This window comes from Clytia hemisphaerica, unplaced genomic scaffold (assembly GCF_902728285.1).
Source record: "Clytia hemisphaerica strain Z4C2 unplaced genomic scaffold, Clytia hemisphaerica genome assembly, whole genome shotgun sequence".
In the NCBI taxonomy this organism is placed as follows: Eukaryota; Metazoa; Cnidaria; class Hydrozoa; order Leptothecata; family Clytiidae; genus Clytia; species Clytia hemisphaerica.
The window spans coordinates 465351-488426 of NW_027103507.1; the positions used below are offsets into that span (position 1 = coordinate 465351).

General features: G+C 36.2%; 2 protein-coding genes across 2 annotated transcripts; one reads left to right on the plus strand and one right to left on the minus strand.

Annotated features, from left to right (window-relative positions):
- Positions 1–421: 421 nt before the first annotated feature.
- Positions 422–21062, minus strand: LOC136798887 (uncharacterized). The gene is made up of 4 exons (XM_067055548.1): positions 20618–21062; positions 19936–20275; positions 12267–12426; positions 422–1177 (listed from the first exon to the last, which is right to left on the minus strand). Exons 1-4 carry the CDS (start codon positions 20816–20818, stop codon positions 1123–1125), a joined length of 756 nt encoding a protein of 251 aa, XP_066911649.1. The 5' UTR covers positions 20819–21062; the 3' UTR covers positions 422–1122.
- Positions 8398–10029, plus strand: LOC136798886 (uncharacterized). Its single transcript, XM_067055547.1, has 3 exons — positions 8398–8514; positions 8811–8903; positions 9616–10029. The coding sequence occupies exons 1-3, from the start codon at positions 8460–8462 to the stop codon at positions 9837–9839; spliced, it is 372 nt and encodes a 123-aa protein (XP_066911648.1). The 5' UTR covers positions 8398–8459; the 3' UTR covers positions 9840–10029.
- Positions 21063–23076: the final 2014 nt, after the last annotated feature.

Here is a 23076-nt window from a genome sequence, read left to right on the forward strand (position 1 = left end):
AAAAAGCGTACAAAGATCCATATAGTAAAACTAAAATCTAATCATAATCTATGCGAAATTTTATGACTTGTATACTTGATATTAATCTTGGGAATGGAATATCTATTGATTGAATAAAGAATTTCAATCTTATTTCAATAATTCTAAGCTCAGTTAAAATGATGAATTTAGAGGATTTTACTTTATATAAAAACCACATTTGGGACACACTGTAAAGTAGTCCCCGGGGGGGGGGTTACTGGGGCAAAATAGGTTACGGGGATGCGCCGCTCGTCAGGGTACCTATTCTAGCCTCCACGAGTCCCAGGTAGGGTCGCAAAAACACCAAAATAGAAAAATCAGTCCCTCATAGGGTGCCTTTTTTGGAAAACTTGGGGAAAAAGTAGAAAATTTGAGAACATTTTGGAATTTCAGTCCTATTTAGAGTCATTTTTCTCGCAAATTTCGGCAAAATTTTTGAAAAAAAGAGTCCCACGTAGAGTCCATTTTTCGAATCTCAGCGGAGCACGCCCGTTGGTCGGCAAGGGTAGAACATACCCCCCCCGGAAAGAAGTGAGGATCAGATTCAACTTTATTAAATAAAAAGATCTATCGTTTTGAAAGGGTATAAAGATACCTTTTCAAGGGATGAGATGGAGTTTTTATAAAGATACTTCACTAATTGGTCATTTGAAGTGATAGAGATGACGCATTCTTTAGAAAAAGAACGAGATTGTTTTCGTTACATCTTAACTAACAACCAAATCACAAAAGAGCTCCAGCTTGTCCCCTTTTCAATGGTACCATAACCATTGTCTAGTTCTCAGGTTACAAGCTTTTATGTCAGTTTGAAGTATTGGATTTAAAAAAATTGATTTGTATCACATCACGGAAGGGTTAATCTCCGTTACACAGGGTGTTATTTCACAACTGATTTGAGTTTATAAGGTAATTCCTTTATTGTCCTTATCCTCATAGGGAATTTTAAATCGTGAATGAACTTCCAAATGTGAATCATTCGAGTACTCTCCCCATGCCTCTCCATTGCTTTCCAAAGCTCAAATAGGTCTTCAAGTTAAGCAGTAGCCTAACAATAAGTGTTATTCGGTTTGTCACATGGAGCGGTCTGATTGTTGGATCTTGTTACATGTATCTTTCGTATAAGCGGTCTATTCTTTCATCAATGGGTGAAAAGAACCTGCACAAAGATTATAAAAATATTAGCAACGAAAAAAGAAACAATTTATGCTCGCCAATTCGAGTTTGAACGGGGAATCTTAAATTATAAAGATGATAATTTTTACTCAATCAATTTGTTTAAACATTTCGTCAGCCACTCCAGCAAACATCCTTAATGAAATAAAAAATGAGGAATCTTTTTGTTCGAATTAAAGAGAGATTCTAATATACCTTATTACACAAATATTACTAGTCATTATATTAACACGAAAATTGAAAAATCCCCTTAATTAAAACCAGCCGCTGTTTCCTTGAAAAAGCAGAAAAATTCGTATTAATTTCAGATCGTGCGAATTTCAAGGCCTAGTAAAATATTGTCGTGTAAATAAGGTAATAGAAAATTTTTGAGAGGGTTTCTCCTTGACGGGGACCGGGAATCAATTCGAATTAAAGGAGATTCGGATAATAGAAGTTCGAAAAAGGTAGGTCTACTATAAATCTTTTCATTCGGGGAAAAGTCAGTGGGATACTAATTTGAACCAAATGTCATATCTTGTCATATCTTTTCCTCGTACATAGAGTGGACGCCCCCTTAAACGAAGGGTTAATACAGATTTCATCCTCTAACTTGGATAAGAAAAGCCGAATTCTGATACGAAATCTTATCAGATTTACTCAAACTAATCCTGACATATATGAAGCTGTTTCAGTTTTTTTTGGAAAGGTTAGACGACATCATAAAAAACTTCTAATTTGTTAAAGGAACATTTTCAAGAAATAAATGCTTGTTCAGATAGTAACATCGGGTTTTAAGTGGTCCGGTTTGGCTGTTAAGAAATTAAGAAATTCTACACCTCCTGGAATAAAATGTTTGAAATTCCAATGTTGAATTAAAAAAATGGCACCACACTCTATCGTGTGGTGTATCAAGTTAACAGACCAGCAAGACCAATCGACCCTTCGACCCCGGCAAAGAAAAAATTTAGAGATCTTTGTTAGCCTTACATTCTAGAATGGCTAAAAAATGCTGAATTTAATCCCTCTTAAACTTTTAAAATGAAATTATCATTCTAATAATAGTCCAGGGAAAGTGTGCATCATTCAACAAGACATATTTTAGAGATGCAAATATATGTTTCTTGCCTAGGAGGCATTCTGGTCTGTAAAATACACAAACAGGTGTTCCGGAAGTGAATCAGAGGATTAAAATGTTTCTTACCACCTAAAGTACAACTGGACCTAATTTTATGCTTTCTAGCCAAAAATGCACAATTGCATCCTTTTTTTGCACACTTTCCCTCGACTATAATATCTTTCGCTAGATTTCGCTAAAATTAGTTCCCGCAAAAATTAAAAAAAGCGGAATCCGCGAAATAATATCCATCCCAAATTTGGATGAAAAACATCGAAGATGCAATGCTAATCTCCGCATATTCTTCCGATATAGTCGAACGTGCGCAACGCACTGGGCTCAACTTCAGTGGCTTCAAATCATTCATAGGCCCAATTGTAGACCCCCAGATATTCACCCAATGAACAAGTGTGCCAAATTTCAACCAAATCCGATCATTTTGGAGGCCTGTAGACTGCTCCAAAGCTTTAGCCTCGTTTTGGCAAAAAACTCGTTCCCAGGCCCCAAAAATCAAAATTTTTGAAAAATGCAAAAAGCACCCCCAGATATTCACACAAGGAACAAGTGTGCAAAATTTCAGCCAAATCGAACAATTTTTGAAGTCTCCAGGCTGCCCCAAAGTCTTAGCCTCGTTTTGGCGAAAAACTCGTGCCCAGGCCCCAAAAATCAAAATTTTCAAAAAATGAAAAAACACCCCCAGATATTCACCTAAGGAACGAGTGTGCAAAATTTCAACCAAATCCGACCATTTTTTAAGTTTCCAGGCTGCCCCAAAGTTTTAGCCTCGTTTTGGCGAAAAACTCGTCCCCAGTTCCCAAAAATCAAAATTTTCAAAAAATGGAAAAAACTCCCACAGATATTCACCTAAGGAACGAGTGTGCAAAATTTCAACCAAATCCGACCATTTTTGAAGTTTCCAGGCTGCCCCAAAGTTTTAGCCTCGTTTTGGCGAAAAACTCGTCCCCAGGCCCCAAAAATCAGAATTTTTGAAAAATGAAAAAAACACCCCCAGATATTCACCCAAGGAACAAGTGTGCCAAATTTCAGCCAAATCGAACAATTTTTGAAGTCTCCAGGCTGCCCCAAAGTTTTGGGACATACACACACTCTCAGATTCTAATTCAACTGAAGTTGAGAAAAGCTTACAACGCAATCATGATCTACTTACAGATTACTGAGACCGTTAACTCCACGTGTATATAGACGAGAGGGAAAAAGTTCTTCAAAGGGAAATCGACCGCAAAGTAACCAAAGGCTAGACTAAAATCTCTTAGGTAAGATTTGAAGCCAATTATTTCCTACATAATCTGACTGACTCCAAGTATCGCTATCGGATAAGTAAATTGATCTCTATCCTTGACTGATATTATCTACATAATATACACCACCCGCCTGATTTTTATACAACTGCTTGATTTGAAGTAACATTTTACCACCAGAACTTAAAACGCGAGTGCAAATTCTAAGGCTCTACTTATTATCGCTCGGGAGGGAGGTTGAAGATTAAACTCTATAGTAGCCTTCAGCTTGAAACCCAACGATCCACCGTTTCGTAGCCTGAGATTAGATTGTGAAGTTCTAAAGAGATGTGTGAAAACAAACAATCTGACGAATATGCAATCTCGAAATCGTATTGATAACAAAGTTGCGTGATCGTGTTTATGAATAGGGCGCCGTATCAGTTTTTAACTTTCCAGCGCACAAAAAGATTCTTGTTGTAGAATTTTTCGCGGGAGGACTATTTTACTCAGATGTTTAATTTTCAAGCACATTCAGGTTTACCGTGCGCGTAAGAAAATTATGAACAGCTGTTATCAGGTTACCGTTTCGTGATCTTTACTCGAAATGTATCGTTTCCATATTTAGTAGACAATCACTAACAAACATGTCAAAACATGTTTAGAAATACGTTTTTATCTTTTATCTAAGCCTCCTCTAGGCCCTTAGCTTTTGGAAAGCAAGTAATTTAAACTCATTACAACTTACGTAATAAGAACATGATGGTTTTACAATAATAGACAATTAGTAGAAACAAATAATACCCACTTACAGCGAATAGACTTTAGTGTAAAGTATAACTTGGCTCTTATAAAAAATATGATATTGATTTAGAAAAGTGGTGCCCAACGGCAGTAATCTCACGGTACAAAGTTTTCTGAATCTTCCAAGTCTTCTAAGTAATCAAAAAGTGGACTTTTACTTTCACGCAAGTTTTGTTTAATTCACAAGTTCACGGATTCAAGTAACCAAAAAAGCCCATTCACGTATTCACGCAAACCGGTGGTGGAGGGCCTTAGAAGGCTTCAAATATCAAGAATTGTCAAGAATCCTAAGAATTGTGTTTTCTTACCTTGAAGTCGAAATACAAAATAAACGTTTTTTATAAGGACAAACTATATAAAAACATAAGGCTTTGATGGCGGTCAAAAGAGAACCCTACCTTGAATTTCATTTCCGTCGGAAAACTACACTGAACTATAAACCGTAAGGAAATGACAATAAACCTTTTAGAATCTTCACTAGATTTCTGAGCTGTAAACTTCAACCAATAAAAACACTACAAGTGATTTTCCATTCAAATCGATATTTTGGTCTTATTCCCCTGGTCTTCTTATATTGACTAAAATATTCAGCCCCCATCGGTAACTATGATCACGATATCACGCGATTTTTTGTCTTCAATCACGATCAAGCAAATCAGCAAAAAATGGACAATCACGCATCCCTTTAAAATAAACTATTATCACGTATCACGGCTCAAAAATCTTTCAAATCACGATCACGTCTTGACCTTTCCAAATGAATTTGAATTTCCAAATCACGTAATCATGCTGCAAAAAAGTCCCTATCATGTCATCACGAAAACTTCTTGGGGGCCTCTTCTAGCCAAGTCTATGAACTATTTAGGAACAAAATGAGCAACAAAATCCTTCCAAACGGACGGTATACTCAGAGTTGAGGAGGCCCAGAATTTGGCTGTTTGAAATTGATACTGTTTGAAATTAGACTTAAAAGCTAAGGGGGTACTAGAATTTAAGATTTTTGGTTATGTGGACCACCGAAAACCGATCCTTTGACAGACTAAATATTACCCTTTGTGAGCCAAAATTGGCGAAAGAAGTAGCGTTCACAAATATCCAGCCTCCAGCCTACTGCCTAATAAACGTCCCCACCCAGTTATTAATTTTCGGAAAAGTTTTCGAACCCCCCTCCCTCGTTCTTTTTAAGACACCCCATTTATTTATTTTTGAAAATATTTTCAGCTATCACAAGCTCGATTGGGGTTGGTCTAAAAAGCAGGGTAGCCAATTGGGGTAGCCAATTGGGCTAGGTTGTGGGGTACCTAAATATTTTACAGACCAGAATAGAAATACCGAAAATGCATAGAACCACATTTTACTGACCAGGGAGCACGAATCTGATTGATACTTAGATTGATCATGTATGATTACAAAGATAAACAAAGATATAAATTACCACGTGTTAATGCACGTGGAGTAAGAAATAGAGCTTCATTATAATAGAGCTATTTCAAAAGACTTTTTGTACCTATTATAAGCTGCCATATTAAAAAATTTTGAAAGGAATTAATTGTTTGAAACATCTAAACATGATATAAATTAAACAATAGATTCAATAACAAAGGATTGTTAAGATATGACAAGATTAGAGATCATATGGCCCAAAGGCGATTCCAAAGCTATTATCATCGAATTACAGCTTCACGGAAATAACAATTAAAAACATAAATAAAATGTAAATCTAAAATATTAAAAACTGTTTTGTATATATTTTTTATTCGGGTCTGTAAATTTTCAAACGAAGCCAAGAAGGAAGACAAAATGGTGCCAGGTCTCTTGAGAAGTAACAAAGTTCAGTACCTTTGGAAAAAAGGCTATTGTGGCTTAAGTTCGAAAGGAATCTTAAATTTTATTACATGGAATCATTAACAAGATGTTGTATAGTTATTTCCACATGAAAACAGGTTTCAGATTTCAAAAGTTTAGGCAAAAAGAGGTACCCCATAACCTAGCCCAATTGGCTACCCCATTGGCTACCCTGCTTTTTAGACCAACCCAGCTCGATTGCCCTCAAATAACCTGTTTTTAGCTTATAATTACCTTATTTTGGGTTTTTTTTTAGGTACAATTTCGGACCCCCCTATAAAAAAGACCGGGGGTTATTCGGGACCGTAGAGTAGTCGTTCTAGGGGTATGAGGAATTTTATTTAAATTTGTGTGTCGAAATCACACACAAGGGTCAAGAGTTTGGAGAACCGATTTGAACACACCAAACGCCCTCTTTGAGTGCATATAATTTCAAATTACTTTGCAAGGCTTGCACGAAAAAAGACAATATGCAACTCGTCCTCTGCAGTGACGTGACACTTTCACAAGTATTTCGAAGAATTCACTTTTCTTTCAGCACACACTAAGAACTGACACTAAGTGCAAAATAAAACAATTTCGATATTATGCTATAACACGTTGGAAAACTGAAACACGTATTTCTTATAAGAACAAATAAGCAAGAACATAAGGGTTCGATTGGCGAAATATTAAGAACAAATTAAAAACATTTTGTGGCTTTTCAGACTCTAAAACACCCGATTTTTAAGGAAAATTACTCACACAATTAATTGTGAAAATAAGAACATGCTAAGAACATTGTTAGGAAAACACAAACATCATCCGAAAGGCTTTAAAAATGTTGAATGTTCTTATATATAAAAAAGCTTACATTTAGAAAAACATTCCTACTAAAGTATATGAGCTAATCTGTGTTTAGATAAATACAGATACATCAGACACATTAGAGCCTTGAGATGGAGAACGTTGATTTCCATATGTGGAAACATAGACAATAGAAACACTCTCCATTATAAGTTTTTGTTTTTTTTCCTCCGTGACAATGTGAAAATAAAAACAAAATTCGATACAACATCTTTTCTAAACGTTTCTTATATTTAGTCAACAATGATGAAATCGTGTGAATTTCTAGAATTTACTTATAGGAATACTGATAGCCCGGGGGGGTACTAGGGCAAAATGGGTTACGGGGATGCTCCGCTGGTCAGGGTACCTTTTTAAACATCCACGAGTCCCAGGTAGGGTCACAAAAATACCAAAATAGAAAAATCAGTCCCTCGTAGGGTGCCTATTTTTGGAAAATTTGGGGAAAAGGAGAAAATTTAAGAAAATTTTGGAATTTCAGTCCCATTCAGGGTCACTTTTTTCGCAAATTTCGAGTCCCACGTAGGGTCCATTTTTCGAACCTCAGCGGAGCACCCCCGTCGGTCGACAAGGGTAGTACCCCCCCCCCCCCGGACTAATAGCCGGTCAATAACTATCAAAAGAACAACCATGTTTCACCAATAACAATCGGATGTTGCCTGAAATTGAAATCAATCAACTCTATTACGAAAACAGCCGCTTCAATCTTAGTTATAAGTAACATCGTACCCATCGTTCATACAAAAAAAGAAGTTCTACCGTATTTATATCTAAAGACTTAGCATGAAAGTCAACGGAATTTTATGTGGATTTCCAAATCAGAGGTTGACAATTCAAAAAAACTGAGCGCAGAAAGTCAAAGAGAAGTCGGAAACTAAGCGCCGCCCTGTTCTATAAAACAGTTTGACAATTTCCCAGGAGAATATATTTGTCGACGACCGGAGTATGTCGTCCCAGCCTTGCCTTTTCCTACGCAGTGTCAAGACTTAAAAGGACATTTTCTTTAATTTCAAAAACGCAATTCCTATAAAAAAACGAGACAATGAAATATGCAATGTGTGGAGAATTTTTGTGAATCCCCTTTTTTGCACTGTGACGGATGCGAAAAAAAAAAAACATGCTTCAGGCTTGTTTGAAATGAGTATTTGCGAAACAGAAATTTTTGCCACGGCGTGATGTCACAATTGGGAAAACAGAACACTTACTAAAGATAATTATATGTAATCATTAAACAAAATCTTTTAGTGAGTTAAACCATAGTGTTAGTTTTCCCCTTGCAATATTTAAATCTTATTGGTTGAAAAGCATATCACATGACTTTCCGCGGTAGAGAATACACGATAAAAAAATATCCGTGTGCTATATAAGCCATCATAGAATTGACTTCAAACACACAGCTTGGTTGGTTAAGCAAGTGAAATCAAAGAAAAGCCATCATGAGATTTTTATTGGCTGCATTGCTCTTGGGAGCTGTTTTATCTTATACCACTGGTAAGCTTATGTTACTGTCTTTATCTCTGATACGATTTCTTTAGATTTTGGTACGTATCTATTTATACTAGTTCAAAAACAACCCTGTGTCACAGACGCGGTGGGTGGGACCCACTGGGAAATTTGGCCAAAATTTCGTCCCCACTAGTGGGAAAATACCCTTCATTTTCTGACCCGAAAGAAATTGACTTTGTTTTCATCCCCATTTAAAATTCAATGTTAAAATATTTTTCAGAATCCTACAGTAGGTTTAATTTTGATTTCATTGAATTTTTCAAATTTCTTTTGTATTTTAGCATACCGCAACTCCGAGAAATTCCGTGATGAAATCGACAATGAAGTTGACTTTGTTAATAGTTTGGATGAGTTAGAAGACATTAATGATGAAGGTGAGAAGAAAAGTTTTCATACAAACCTCTCTCAATTTGGTTTGAATGAACGAGGCAAAATTAGAAATTAAATCGGTTTTAAACCTGTGAAAGACTACTTGAAAATGATGGGGTAAACCCGTGGGGGGGGGGTACTACCCTTGTCAACCGACGGGGGTGCTCCGCCGAGGTTTGAAAAATGGACCCTACGTGGGACTCGAAATTTGCGAAAAAAGTGACCCTGAATGGGACTGAAATTCCAAAATTTACTCAAATTTTCTACTTTTTCCCCAAATTTTCCAAAAATAGGCACCCTACGAGGGACTGATTTTTCTATTTTGGTGTTTTTGCGACCCTACCTGTGACTCGTGGAGGTTAAAAAAGGTACCCTGACCAGCGGAGCATCCCCGTAACCCATTTTGCCCTAGTACCCCCCCCCCAGGGGGGTAAAGTGCAAAAAGTTTGAGAGTTTGAGAGCCCACTAGGTTGGCAAGATGACGGTTATGTCTAAGCCAAAGTTTAAAAATCTCTCTCATACCGACCGAATTTCGAAAAGTTAGCTCTTTTTTGACGTAACCCTATGAGTTTCGAGGGTGTAAAAAAGAGACCCTTATGGCTCCCAACACCCATATCAGTCTTTCTAGACTGCTTTTTCAAAAGAGAAAAAACGCCCGAGATCTTAATCCAAATGTATCAATAATTGTTGAATACTCTCTAATTTCTTTATCGATAGATTTGCCAGGCCTTAATGACGAGGAAGATGAATTAAACGATCCACGACCTTTCCGTGTTCGCTTCCGTGGCCGCCGTATGATCCGTCGTATCGGCCGTATCCGCATTCGTGTAGATAAATTGAAATGTCCATTACGCTGTGCCGCTTACTACACATGCCTCGCTAAATCGAGTGGAATCGCAAGAATGTTCTGCTACAAACTAAAGAAATCGTGCAGATGTTAAAGATGTGGGTTATTTTTGACTTTTTTTTTTCAGACAAATTTTAGAACTTTCACAACTTTTGTTGAAATATTTTTATCAATTTTAGTTTGTTTTTTTTTTTTCGTTTTTTAATGAACGTAATTTTATTGTCCATTACGCAATTTGCTGTAAATCTACCCGAAAAGAATACATTTTACAAACATAAATATAATCTTTAATGTTATTATATGGTTAAGAACGATCGAGAACACATTCTTTTTACAATAACGACCAAGCTTTTTTGAAGCCTTCGGATCCTTAATTTTTCAAGTTTTAAGCCTGAAAATGTTCTCATTTTCCCATTTTGTCAGTATTTTTTAACAATTTCTTTGGAAAATTGGATGTTTTAGAGCCCGCAAAGACTTAATAAGCTCTTAAACGGTTCTTAATATTTTGGTCATTGTTGGTCATATTCTCATTCTGTTTGTTCTTATAAAAAAAACGTGTATCAAAATAAAAATTAAAGTCTATGATACCCGCTTTTTAAATCTTTTAACTCAATGCACCTATTCATTTTTCCTCACTTTACGGCGCGCTTTAAGGAGCTTGAAAACTAACATCAAGGGTCGTAAGCCTTGGTAGAAAAATCACATCGAGCACCGTTGTCAAAAAGTTAATTTGCCAGTACCAAAAAGGCCGCAAAGACCCTAACTTCGTATGTCTACCAAAGAAAATTAAGTACCACAAAAAGTAAAGGGGAAAGGTAGTCTGAATCGAAGGGCTCTACAAGTTTGGAGTTTTAGAAGCACGAATTCGTTGGATCGTGCCAGCAGCCTAAACACCTTTGGCGAGTCACAAGGCTGTCCGTTAATCTCAAGTGTACCTTTAGATTCCTTAAACCTCCCCTGTTTGTTTCGATTCTTTTCCAACGCCCCCTCCCCCGGACCTTTAGGGCCCTCGCTTATTAATTATTGAAAATATTTGGAGCTGTCAAAAAAAGCCTGGTTTAGTCTAAAGCTTGAATTTAGGACTTCAAGCCACCCCCCAACCCGGTACCACCGGGAGAGTTTGTTTTTTCGAAGCGGTTAGCTAATTGGAAACTGTGTGTGTATACCGCAGACAAATTTTACTGTAAAATACATACAAATAAAACATGTTTAAGATCATGTGACTGAAGTCAAAGCAAGCGAAATCTTGCAGTACACGTTTTTTTTGTAGCAAAAACTATATAAAGAACATATGGCTTCGATGGCCAAAATGTTAAGAATCTAAAACACCCGATTTCTAAGGAAAATGGTCAAAAATGCTCGAAAAAGGTGAAAATAAGAACATGTCAAGAACATTATAGACTTAAAACTCAAAGGGTTAAGAACATCAGAATGCTTCAAAAAATTTGGATGTTCTTATAAAAAAATGACGTGTAAACATAAAATTTGGAAATGAAAAGAATCCATTCAAAATGTTTGAAAAAGAGTGACACTACAAATCCAAGACACGAATAAACTTTATGCGTTACCATCTCAAGCTCAGATTTCATGGATTGCGAAAGAAAACACGTGTATCAGACAAGCATACCTTAAAGGCTCTTGTTACAACGGGCTCCTATCTAAGGTTTCAGCTGTTAAGTCATTTGTCGAGCTCTAAATCTTTAAATACAGTTGACTCTCTCTAATTCGATCTTCAAGGGACCAAGAATATTTTCTTTAAATTAGAGAAAGATTTGAATAACAGAAATCATTTTGATTTAATTTCTAGCTGAAAGGACCAATATTTTGGTTCGAATTAGTGAGAGCTGACTGTAATTCATGATCATGACGTAATGTTTTCTACGGAAATACCCCGGCTTTAGCCAGTAGTGGCAAATTTAAAGTAGACAAAAGTTGTATAAAATTTACCACTACTGGCAAAAAACCGGGGTCTTTCCGTAGAAAAAATTACGTCACGAATATCATAAATTATGTTTCACTCCAAAAGATCAAGAGCTTCCCAAAATAGAGAGATGTCAAGAATAGAACCCTGTCATAAAACACAAAGTCGTGGCGCTTGATTCAAAAAAAGATAATAACTTGAGGAGATAAATTTTCGCGATAGGTTACTTTTGCGGTAGTATTTTTTGTGTAATTCTGAGTGGTCTGTACCAGAGTGTATCTGCTCACGTTTATCGCTTATCGTTTCGTTTTTACGGCAATGAATTTTGAAATTAGCCGTAGATATCGGGTCTGTGTACAGACTCGATTTTGAGTATCTACAGCGAAAATCAGTTCTGCGAAATACAATTTTTAATATAAAGTCAGTTAAAAACCCCGTGGAAAATGAAAAACTTTCGGCAAAAAGTGAGTGTCCACTGTGAATATTGGTTCTGAGAAAACACCGATTTCAATACCTACGTACCACAACAATTAGGCTTCCCGCAAAAATTTGTTCCCATGGTAGTGATCAGAAAAATGACTGAGAAATAAATTCCATTACCCGAGATGGTCGTCTTCTTCCTCTTTCGGTTGTTTATTACGTTTCCGGTTCAAGATACGGTGGATGATGTAACTAACCAAGCCCGTTAATAACATTAATAGCAGTACGCTACCTGCCGTGGCTGCAATGATTTTGTATCGTGTCGCATCGTCCATTCTCTCTGAGAAAAATAATAAATTAGAAATTATTACTTGACGGCTAATACTTAGAATATCTCAATCATAAAGCATAAAATCAAGCCGTATTCTTTTGGTCTAAAACTTCAGATTCTCCTAGATTTGTTGCGTCTTGCTACATTACATCCATAGAACCATCAGCTGATTGGTTGTAAGTGACGTAGAATCAGGCAATTCATGATATGCACCATTGCAATGTCTTCTGATATTACATCACAGACCCAACAGCTGTTTGGGTAAAATCAACGTCACTTTCAACCAATCAGCTGTTCGGTCCATGGAAGACATTGCAATGGTGCATATCATGAATACGTCACTTGCAACCAATCAAGTTGTTGGGTCCATGATGTAATGTCGGAAACACGTTGTAATAATGTACATCAGAAGTTAGAAATACGTTCCCAGCTGACACACAACGTTGTTTCAACGTTTATCTAACGCTATATAGACGTTGTGAACATTAAATGGACGTTGAAACAACGTTACGTGCAGGCTGGGCTGTTTCAATGATTTGTGTTATTGAAAACTTCATTAGTGTGAATGAAATGAGTGAAACACAGCAAAATCTATCACGAACTATCGAGGAAGAAAGACTAGTAAAATATGATAAAAACTTAAATAGGCTTAAAAAGTCAAAAGGTTTGACATTAGCAAGAAAATGAGGTAGATAAAACAAGGAAAGGAGAAAATAGAAATAATGTATAGGCTGAAAAAGTGAAAAAGTAGATTACAGTTTTTAGACAAAAAATAGAAAAAAATCACCTGCCAGAACTCAAGATATTGAAAAAGAAAGTGAAAAATTATCTTGTTCAAAAACTGTTACATACAGTCTTTTCGAGATTTTCCCTATAGATCCTTTCCTAATATTCATGTCTATCTCACTCCAAATTGTAGCGAATTATTTTATCGTTTAGATAAGGATATCTTTCTAATTCATCAAAATATAAGAAAAACTAAAATAAGTCGAGAAGAAATCTTAGAAAAATTTACTTTTAAATAAAAAACAGTAAATAAGGCAATAAGTCTGTTGATGCCCAATTATAAAGATGATGAAAATACTGTCAGCTCTCTCTAATTCGAGCTTCTACTATTCCAATCTCTCTATAATTCGAACTGGAATATGGGTCCCTCGGCTGAAAAGTATAGTATAAAATAGTCTATGTAATTAGAATCTTACTTTAATGGGATAAACTTTCGCGGGGATTAAATTTCGCGGATTTCGCGGATTGGCTGTCATCCGCGAAAACCCGCGAAGTTAAGTCCCAGTGGAAATTTGGAAGGGCCTCATCCGCGAAATATTTCTAAACAAAACTCAAACAAAAAATGTCAAATAAATATACCAATGTTTATTTGCATCAAAGAAGCGCACATAATGTGTAATTCAACAACCAACATGCATGATTTGACAGTAAAAGCCACAACATCGTGAAAATATTGCCACCCAATAGTGCCACCCGCGAAATTAAGTCCCCGCGAAATTTTTGAATTTCGCGGATATAGGCCTAACCGCGAAAGTTTATCCCATGATATTCAATTGGCGATCGATTAAGAGAAAGTCAACAGTACAGTTGACTTTTAAAAGAAAACTTTACCTTCTGAACGATAAAATTTTTAGGGATTTTAAAAATGCTATCATGTGACGTGGTATTTGGGAAGAAACTATGTTTGCGAGGCAAACATCGAAAATTGACCCTTAGAGAGAGCAAAGATTTGCGTTTTTGGGACCCTTAGAGAGACTTTTTTCAAAAATTTTATCGATATTCACTCGATTTTTAAATTTTTTAAATCGAAATTAAATTTTAGATTTTTTTAATCGGAAAAACACGAACCTTTAAGAGAGGAAATTTCTATTTTCGTGAATTTTGCGACTCAATTTGCTTTTTAATGGTTTTTGAGAGACTTTCGAGGTTGTGAAAAAGGGACCCTTTATGGCTCACACCCCCCGGAGTTGCAGTAACTCAAACTCCTTTTAGAGTCTCTAATGAACGCATCTCTCCATCACTCGAGCAGCCGCAACACCAGCGATCGATTTTTCTGGTCCCTTTAGAACTCAAACTCTCTGTAGCTCAATTAATAACCAACGCCCCACCCGTTAGAATTCGAATTAAGATGACTTAAAAGTGTTGGTCAAATTACCATCAGAACGAGTACTGGGGTCCATGCTTCCTATCTTCTTCGTAACCAATTAAAATCAATCAAAATATTCTTCCCTGTTTATCTGAACAAATCCTAGTACCAATTCCTTTAAGAGTCGTTAAAATTATCATCCAATTTTAGTACCAATTTCTTTTAAAACGTTCAAGATTTTTTTTCAAGGCATTTGTAAAATAAATTTTCAGACATCAAAAAATGCTCCTTCCCAGCTGGTACACAGCGTTGTTTCAACGTTTATCTAACGTTCACAACGTCCATATAACATACATGAACGTTAAAACAACGTTGTGTGCCAGCTGGATTATCATTGAATGTTATTTAAATTCAATTACCACAATATCAAAATATGTCACTGTAAGTCTGTATCACATTGTCAAAATATATCATTGTAAATCTGTATCGCTTTTGTAAATTTATGGAGCTCTTATTTAGTAGACATAACTTTATTTATCTAGGTATTAAAAGCTTTTAGTAGTTCAGCATATTCATATTGTTCTATAAGAAAAGAACAAGTGCAAAACCAAGAATAGAGTATGCTTATAATAAAACTTTCACTGTCCTGCAAGTGACTGGTAGTTAGGTTAAACAAAATGAATATACCTTTTCGACCGTAGTCGCGCAGTCAGGCGCGTGCCACTTTATTATTTATTTAACCACCCTAAACTCGATCCAACCTTTTTTTTACACTTTTTTCTATTGTCTTTAGGTGCAAAGACAAGACTGGGACCGTTTTAGGATAGTAAAAACGGATAAAATAATGCCCGCGCGGCAATTGGCAGCTACGGTCGAAATGATGTACTCAAAGCCCTAAGGCCTAGGATATAATCTTCTACATAAGATTTGAAAACAGTTATGTCCTACATGACTTACGGTCCGCGCGGTCCGCGCGGTTTATACCAATGCTGGACCGTTCGAGCTTCTTATAGCATTGTCAAATTAGCACTTCTAAAGTTGCCTCAAAGCAAATTATATAGATATGACAGTCCTCCAGGAGGGGGTAACTTGGAACCTGATAGTCCCAGTTTGACAAATCAGCAGAAAATTAAATCTCAGCCTTAATAATACTGGTCGGAATAGACGATATCGGCTTTACATGAAAACACAGATTTGACACCCGAGAATTCCCCACAATGCTTTGTGCGGAAAAATTTTTACCATGAACTTTTTTCCGCGCAAAGCATTGTGGGGAATTCTCGGGGGTCAAATCTGTGTTTTCATGTAAAGCCGATATCGTCTACTAAAAGAAAAATTTTTACTCTCAGAAAGATTGAAATGTGGCCAAATTAGTCCCGACAAGGCTTTTAAAATTCACAAAGATTTCCTATTTTTGTCTCTTAAAAGACATATACCCGTCCGCTTGCAACCCTGTTACCCATCCCCGCCCCTGGGGAGCTGTCATATACGTTTTTTTATAAGAACAAACTATATAAGAACATGGCCAAAACGTTAAGAACAAGTTAAGAACATTTTAAGGCTTTGGCGACTCTAAAACACTTGATTTCTTAGAAAAATGGACAAAAATACTCACAAAATGGTGAAAATAAGAACATGTTAAGAACATTTTTAGGCTTAAAACTCAAAAAGTTAAGAACAGTGGAAGGCTTCAAATATTTTGGATGTTCTTATAAAAAAACGCATACTTTGGTCAAATCTTATAAAATAATAACTCGTGCACGATGCCTCCCTTATCTTAAGCTTTCTTACTTTCTCATACTCTAGATTTTTTGTTTCGACTTAATGCGTTTTAATACTGTAGGATAATCAAATTCTATTAATGTATAAAAATTGTTGATCCCCTCCTCTTAAAAGAGACCGACCCACAAATTAAAATTTAAAGGTATTCATGATATGCACCGTTGCAATGTCCCCACCGGACCCAACAGCTGATTGTCGAGGGCGGGTTAGACCTGCTGTCCGGGGGTCAAAAGTCACAATGTCCGGGGGTAAATTTGCAAGAAATGTTATATCCTCCATCCTCCATATTCAAATTTTTTCTGGAAAAGCCCATTGGGAGGTTTGACATGTTTTAATAAGATAAAAGTATATAAGAACATGAGAAGATTAGGAACATTTTAAGGTTATGCAGTGCAGACTTCTTAGGAAATCATACTAAAGTACTCTTAAAATATAAAACATAAGAACACTTTAAGTATTCAAACTTTTTGGGTAAGCAAAAAGTTTGAATATCAAAGGGCTTAGAAAATTTTCGGACGTTCTTATTAAAAACGTTTGTCACTCTTTCAACAGACGTGCCAATTCCAGGAACAGCTAGTATTTTCAAAATATCTGTTCCTTTTTCCAGGAGAAGGTATTTTGGAGTAAAATCTAAGAGCCAGCTATTTTTCAAGCACATCAAAAAATCTAGGAAGAAGTGTGAAGTATCTCTTCCAAAAGTTCAGGAGCAGTAAATAAGAAATGCGGTTACTTCTCCAGCAAATCTCAGATGTCCCCTGTCTAAAGAATCCATGGCCAAGTTTAAACCAAGAACAGATGCTGTTTTTCCAGAACCATCTCGGACGCTCAATTAAAGAACATAAGAACAGTTGAATTTTCCAGTAGTCATGATCGAAACTCAGAACAGACGTAAATTTCCAGGAAACCTTTTTTTTTTCAAGAAAAGACAAGTTTAGACTTCTGTCTGGCAAGAAAAGAACACTGAGATATATTTTTCCAGGGAAATTTGCCATTCAGAACAGATAATTTGTAATTTCTAGCCGTTGGCTGCTCTTACAATTCAGTATGATCAAGATGCATCTGCAGTAAATGAACTATATACAACCTATCCTTCGAGACATCCATTTTCTAAATCCAAAGACTACATACATCAACCATAAAATTTGATTTGACCTTGAATTAAAATCTCAAAAACTAACTTTTAGTATTTGCTAAAAGGCTTAACATGATAGTGCAGATGCGTTTTCTTTACAGATCTATAAAAAAATAGAGGGATGCTGGGCATGCAGGCACGACGGAAGCTTTTTAGATCTGGTACGGCGAATGAGAAAATTTAAGCGATTTTATAGCGATCTTACTGAGGAAGAGGAAAATTTTGGGGATTTTTGTGAAATCTGGTACGGCGGCCGCCGTACCTGCCGTACCCGTTTGTTGTGTCGTGCCTGGCGTGGGCAATCAGCAACAATTCCTGTAGCTCCTGCTACCGTTTTGAGACAATAAGTTATTTCTTAAAGAATTATATCTACCACTTTGAGGCACATGTCGGTTTTAATTTCAAAGAAAGGTTTTGCCAGCCTCGTCTGAATTCTAACTTTGGTGAATCTTTGTAAATGTGAAATCAGATGGTTTATCAGAGTTTTAGGAAAGCTAATTTTTTTGGCACTTTCAATGCCGGACAAAAGGTTGTAGACAAATGAAATTTCAGTGAAAAATGATGAGAAATAGAGCAAAATGACTCTTCTATGTGTCTGAAAGGGAATGGAAGTTAAGAAAAACACTTTTGAAGTCGTTGCATTGCTTTTGAATTGCTTTTGAGGGAACCACAAGCAAAAAATCAGCGTTTTGATACTGGTGTAAGGCAGTTAATCAAGCCCTTGTGGTTTACCCTTGCGGTTAGACTGCAGTGGGTGACTTTCAAAGACTTTGAACAGCTTTGAATGGGTTTGGAAAGCACCCAGAGCCTCTTGGGAACTTGTTTTTGATCGATATTGAAGTATTTTGCAAATATTGCAGAAGTCTACCAACCTTTTGTCCAGCATTGTTGAGGTTCAAATTGTTCTTATTTTTTGAAGTGATATCGTTTGCTTACTCATCAATTTTAATTTACAAGCTTTAATTGACATAAATGTGGAGCAAGATTTGTCAGAATAAGGAAAAGAAAAACAGTATTATTTCACAGCACAATAACAATAGGCAGACACTGTCTTGATATGAAACATGTGTCTGATATGAAACGGGAACACTTATGTAAAAATAAAACCTTTAAGGTAGCCTAGTTAACTAAGCCCGTATTCACAAGGCTAAGGCATAAGGCAACACAGCGTTTTCGGCGCTTTAAAGATTTTTTTTATATTTACGGGTTTTAAGTTTGTCTTGGAATACTGTTTTTCAGTCCCAACTTACCATCAGATATATCCTGGTGACTGAATCAAACTAGCTTAGTTTTCTAGGCTACCTTTAAAGGTTACAATGTTGGACAAAAGGTTTGTAGACTTCTGCAATATTTGCAGTTTTCGATCAAAAACAAGTTCCCAAGAGGCTCTGGGTGCTTTCCAAACCTATCCAATGCAGTCTAACCGCAAGGGCAAACCACAAGGGCTTGATTAACTGGCTTACACCAGTATCAAAACGCTGATTTTTTGCTTGTGGTTCCCTCAAAAGCAATTCAAAAGCAATGCAACGACTTCAAAAGTGTTTTTCTTAACTTCCATCCCCTTTCAGACACATTGAAGAGTCATTTTGCTCTATTTCTCATCATTTTTTACTGAAATTCCATTTGTCTACAACCTTTTGTCCGGCATTGTCTGAATTTTTAAGAAAAAATTGAACAGGGGTCTTCTCTGAAGTGGCAATTTTCCATCAAAGTATCTCAAATCGAACAACCAGAAGAAATTTCTAATTATTTCGACCATCACAGCAGGAATTATACCAAAAAAATCAAAAAATCAGCCATTTTCAGAAGTATTGACACCCCCCCCCCTCAAATAGACTCAAATGTGGAGCAATAGAAAATGCTGAATCAGCAAAAATAAATTTTGAGACTCAGGAATGATCCTCAACTACAATAGAGACAATTTCAATCTGAAACTGCCATTGATATTCCCAAAAATTTGAGCTGGAAAATACACTGAGTCTCAGAATTCTCAGACAATGCTGGACAAAAGGTTTGTAGACTTCTGCAATATTTGCAAAATACTTCAATATCGATCAAAAACAAGTTCCCAAGAGGCTCTGGGTGCTTTCCAAACCTATCCAAAGCTCTTAAATAGTTCTTATTTTTTGACGATTTTGAGCCTCGTCGTTTTTATAAAACTGTTCTTATAAAAAAGAGTTCATGTTTTAAAAAAAGGATCTGCGGTTCAAAAAGTACATTCAAAAGTACCTTTACTATTCGGAGCAAAATAGCAAAAAATACACCTTTTTTTATAAGAACATCCAAAATTTTTGAAGCCTTGGGATGATCTTGACTTTTTGAGTTTTAAGCCTAAAAATGTTCTTATTTTTGTCATTCTTTGAGTATCTTTGTCCATTTTCCTAAGAAATTCGGTGTTCTAAAGTCCACAAAGCCTTATAATGTGCTTAACTTATTCTTCTTCACATTTTGGCCATCGAAGCCTTATGTTCTTATATAGTTTGTTTTTATAAAAAAAAAGTGTTATCATTACCTATTAAATTGAGTTCATTTTTGTGAACAGGTACTGTGGCCACGCCCTTCACTTGTCCGATACAAAGGTTGTCCGAAAAATGACTTCCCATCCGAAACTTGCAATCTATATGCCTCGTCTTTGAACTTAAACTAATATTGAAAACCATTTTCCGGCGATGTCCGGTTTTATCAACTAGCACCGCATCATAAATGATCCATTTTTTTACGGAACACCCTTGACATGATAAATGGATATCGGTTACTTGGGGTAGACGGTAAGAACTGAATTTGATCTTGCTCGAAAATCTTTTATATTTCCATGAAAAATCGACCAGGAGTTGCTTGTTACCGTGGTCAACCTAGAAAAACAAAAATTATATGGTTAGTGTGTCCAGAAATTTTAGGGGTGAGGATCTACACACATGCATACATTTAGGCTAATTCGAGAGTGAATTTGGAATTTGAAAATTTGTCAAAAGGGTGGTCGGGTAGGAAAGAATTCAGCCATAGCCTGAAGGACTGAATCAGCTGATCTAACTATTTGGAAAACTAAAGAATCTCAAACCAAAGTTGTCCTATACACCTGAAAAACGCCTAAAACGCAGGCTAATGGTGGCAGGGACTACAAAACTGCCAATTCTGATCTCAAAAAGATTTGAAAAGCACACATAGAATAAATAAAGAAAAATGTTCCTACTTACTTTCATGTTCATACTAAAATATTGACAAAAGTAAGACAGCCCATCACTATTTGTACTTGTCAATCGAGTCTCATTCGAATGTTGACACGGTATTAAGCCATTTATATCACCAGTTGTAATTTGCGAACACAATCCAACGCCAAATGTGAGTGAAAGTGACACACAGAACAAAAAGAATGGTTCAATTGTTGTTAGAGACATTGTTCTCAGAAAATCCTTGCCGAAGAGATTCCAGATTCCTTATTAATTCTTTATATAATTATCTTATGATCAAATTTTCTTAAAAATTAACTTATTTCTACAAGACCAGGTATAAAGTTACCCATGCAAATACCATCATCCAGCTGTGCAGAGTCGAGAAATTAAAACAACTAAAGCTATTCAAATCCACTTTTCCTCTAAATAAGAGAAAAAAATGTTTCGCCATGTTTACGCTAACAGCCTTATCACCAATTAATTTACAGAAGTGATTAGCATAGACTCATTAAGACTTTTAAGTGCATTGTCCTCTTAATTAATCGCTTCTAATTTTTAAACGTTTTCCATAACGATCAAATTAGTCTCTAAATGCCAAGATTCGGGAAAATCTGAATAATGATAGAGTAAGTGCAGAAATTATGAAGAAATTAATTTTCCTATATTCTCTTGGTCATAATATCTCAATCACTATGTAAATTTAACTGGCTCGCGTATTAACTCTAATCCTTAATTTGTATCGATGAAAGTATAAAGAAAAATCAAAATCATATAAGTGTAACACTACAAAAAGAAAAACGAAAAGACAGAATGCAGGGTCCAGATAAAAAACCGCACAAAGACATCTCCAACTGTAAAAATCTCAGAGAAAAAGGTAGAAAGAGTTTTTCCTATTTCGTAAATGACTGAATTAGAATAAGGTTTGTTTGACCACAATGGTGAAAATTTCCTGTGATGAAAAAGTATACATCAAAACGAGCAGCACTAAATCTGCTATGGGGTAGAGAAAAGAAGAGTGCTACCAGAATGCCTAAGACATTGGAAAAGATGTAGAGTTTATTCAATTTCGAAGATGACTGAATTAAAATAAGATATGTTTGATCAGAATTTTTTTGTGGTTAGGTTCAATGACAAACAGTAATCCAGTCAAAACAAAGGGAGGAGAAAAAAGGGAATGCTGAAACGGTTAAGATTTTCTAACGTATTTGGAGCGGGTGTACGTTTACTCTCGGGTACCTAATAGCCGGGGGGGTTGGAATAAGCAGGGGGGTTGGAAAAATCTCAAAATTTTAATAAGCGGGGGGGGGGGTTGGAATAAAAATGTCCTGGGTGGAAAATGTTTGAAAAGGAGGCTAATACAGCAGAATTAAGACAAAAAAGGGAACTTTCAAAAACATTTTCCCAAAAATTAATAAGCGGGGGGGTTGGAATAAGAATGCCCTGGGTGGAAAATTTTCGAAAAATTAATTAGCGGGGGGGGGACGGCTATTAGGTACCCGAGAGTACGGGGGTCACTAACACCGAAATACAGATGCATTTTTCTTGGGTCATCGTCAGCACTTGCAGAAAAAATTGCTAAAATTCAAATTTCATCCCCGTATGGTCTGTTTGATACCATAATCACTATTTCCTTCAAGTACCGAAGCACTGACGAAACAAAGGGCTAATACAGTCACATCATCAAATCCGTAATATAAATTGCTTCTTGATGCTAATCATGAGATGAGGGCCCACTTTTAATGCGCTGTATAAAGGATGACAGGAGAATTGTTTAGCATATATAACACGTAGCAAACAAAGCGAATGTGAAAATGTTGGACAACTTAGCAAAAATCTGCTGTTTGTTGAATAAAAGGAGAAAGGGAAAATTTTTAAACACTGTGGCACCTCTTGACCCCTTTCCTTTTTATGCAACTAAAAACCAACATTTGGGGACAACTGCCCTCTTAAGCTCTTACTCTTAGGTAAGAGGCGAACCACTGAGGCGAACTACATTAACACCAGCAGCAGCGATGGCCGATTAGTCAAGACATTAACGCCTAACACCAGGGGTTTGTGGTGCCAACCCCCGTTACTTCAAAATATCCATTCAGTTCTTAAATAGCCGAGGCGGTTAGCATTAGACCCCATAAAAACAATCGAAAGACCGCCCAACCAAAAGTCCTAGATTACTGGAAAATCCACGTAAAATATCGACTCATCAATCTAGCAAAAAAAACAGTATATGTAGTGACGACTAAAACAGTAGAGGAATCGTATCAACACAGTAAAAAAAAAGGTTTTTAATGAATAAACTCGATGAAAAAGGAGGGTTTGTTTCAAATAAAGACACTCTAATTTTGACAAGTTTAACTTTTTAAAGGCATTGACTTAACGTCATCTTTTATGACGATAAAATCTGATAAAAATTATCAAGATTCTATTTTGAGTCTCAACTGTATGAGTGTTTTGTACTGTAATTGTGGAATTCTAAATTTGAAGAT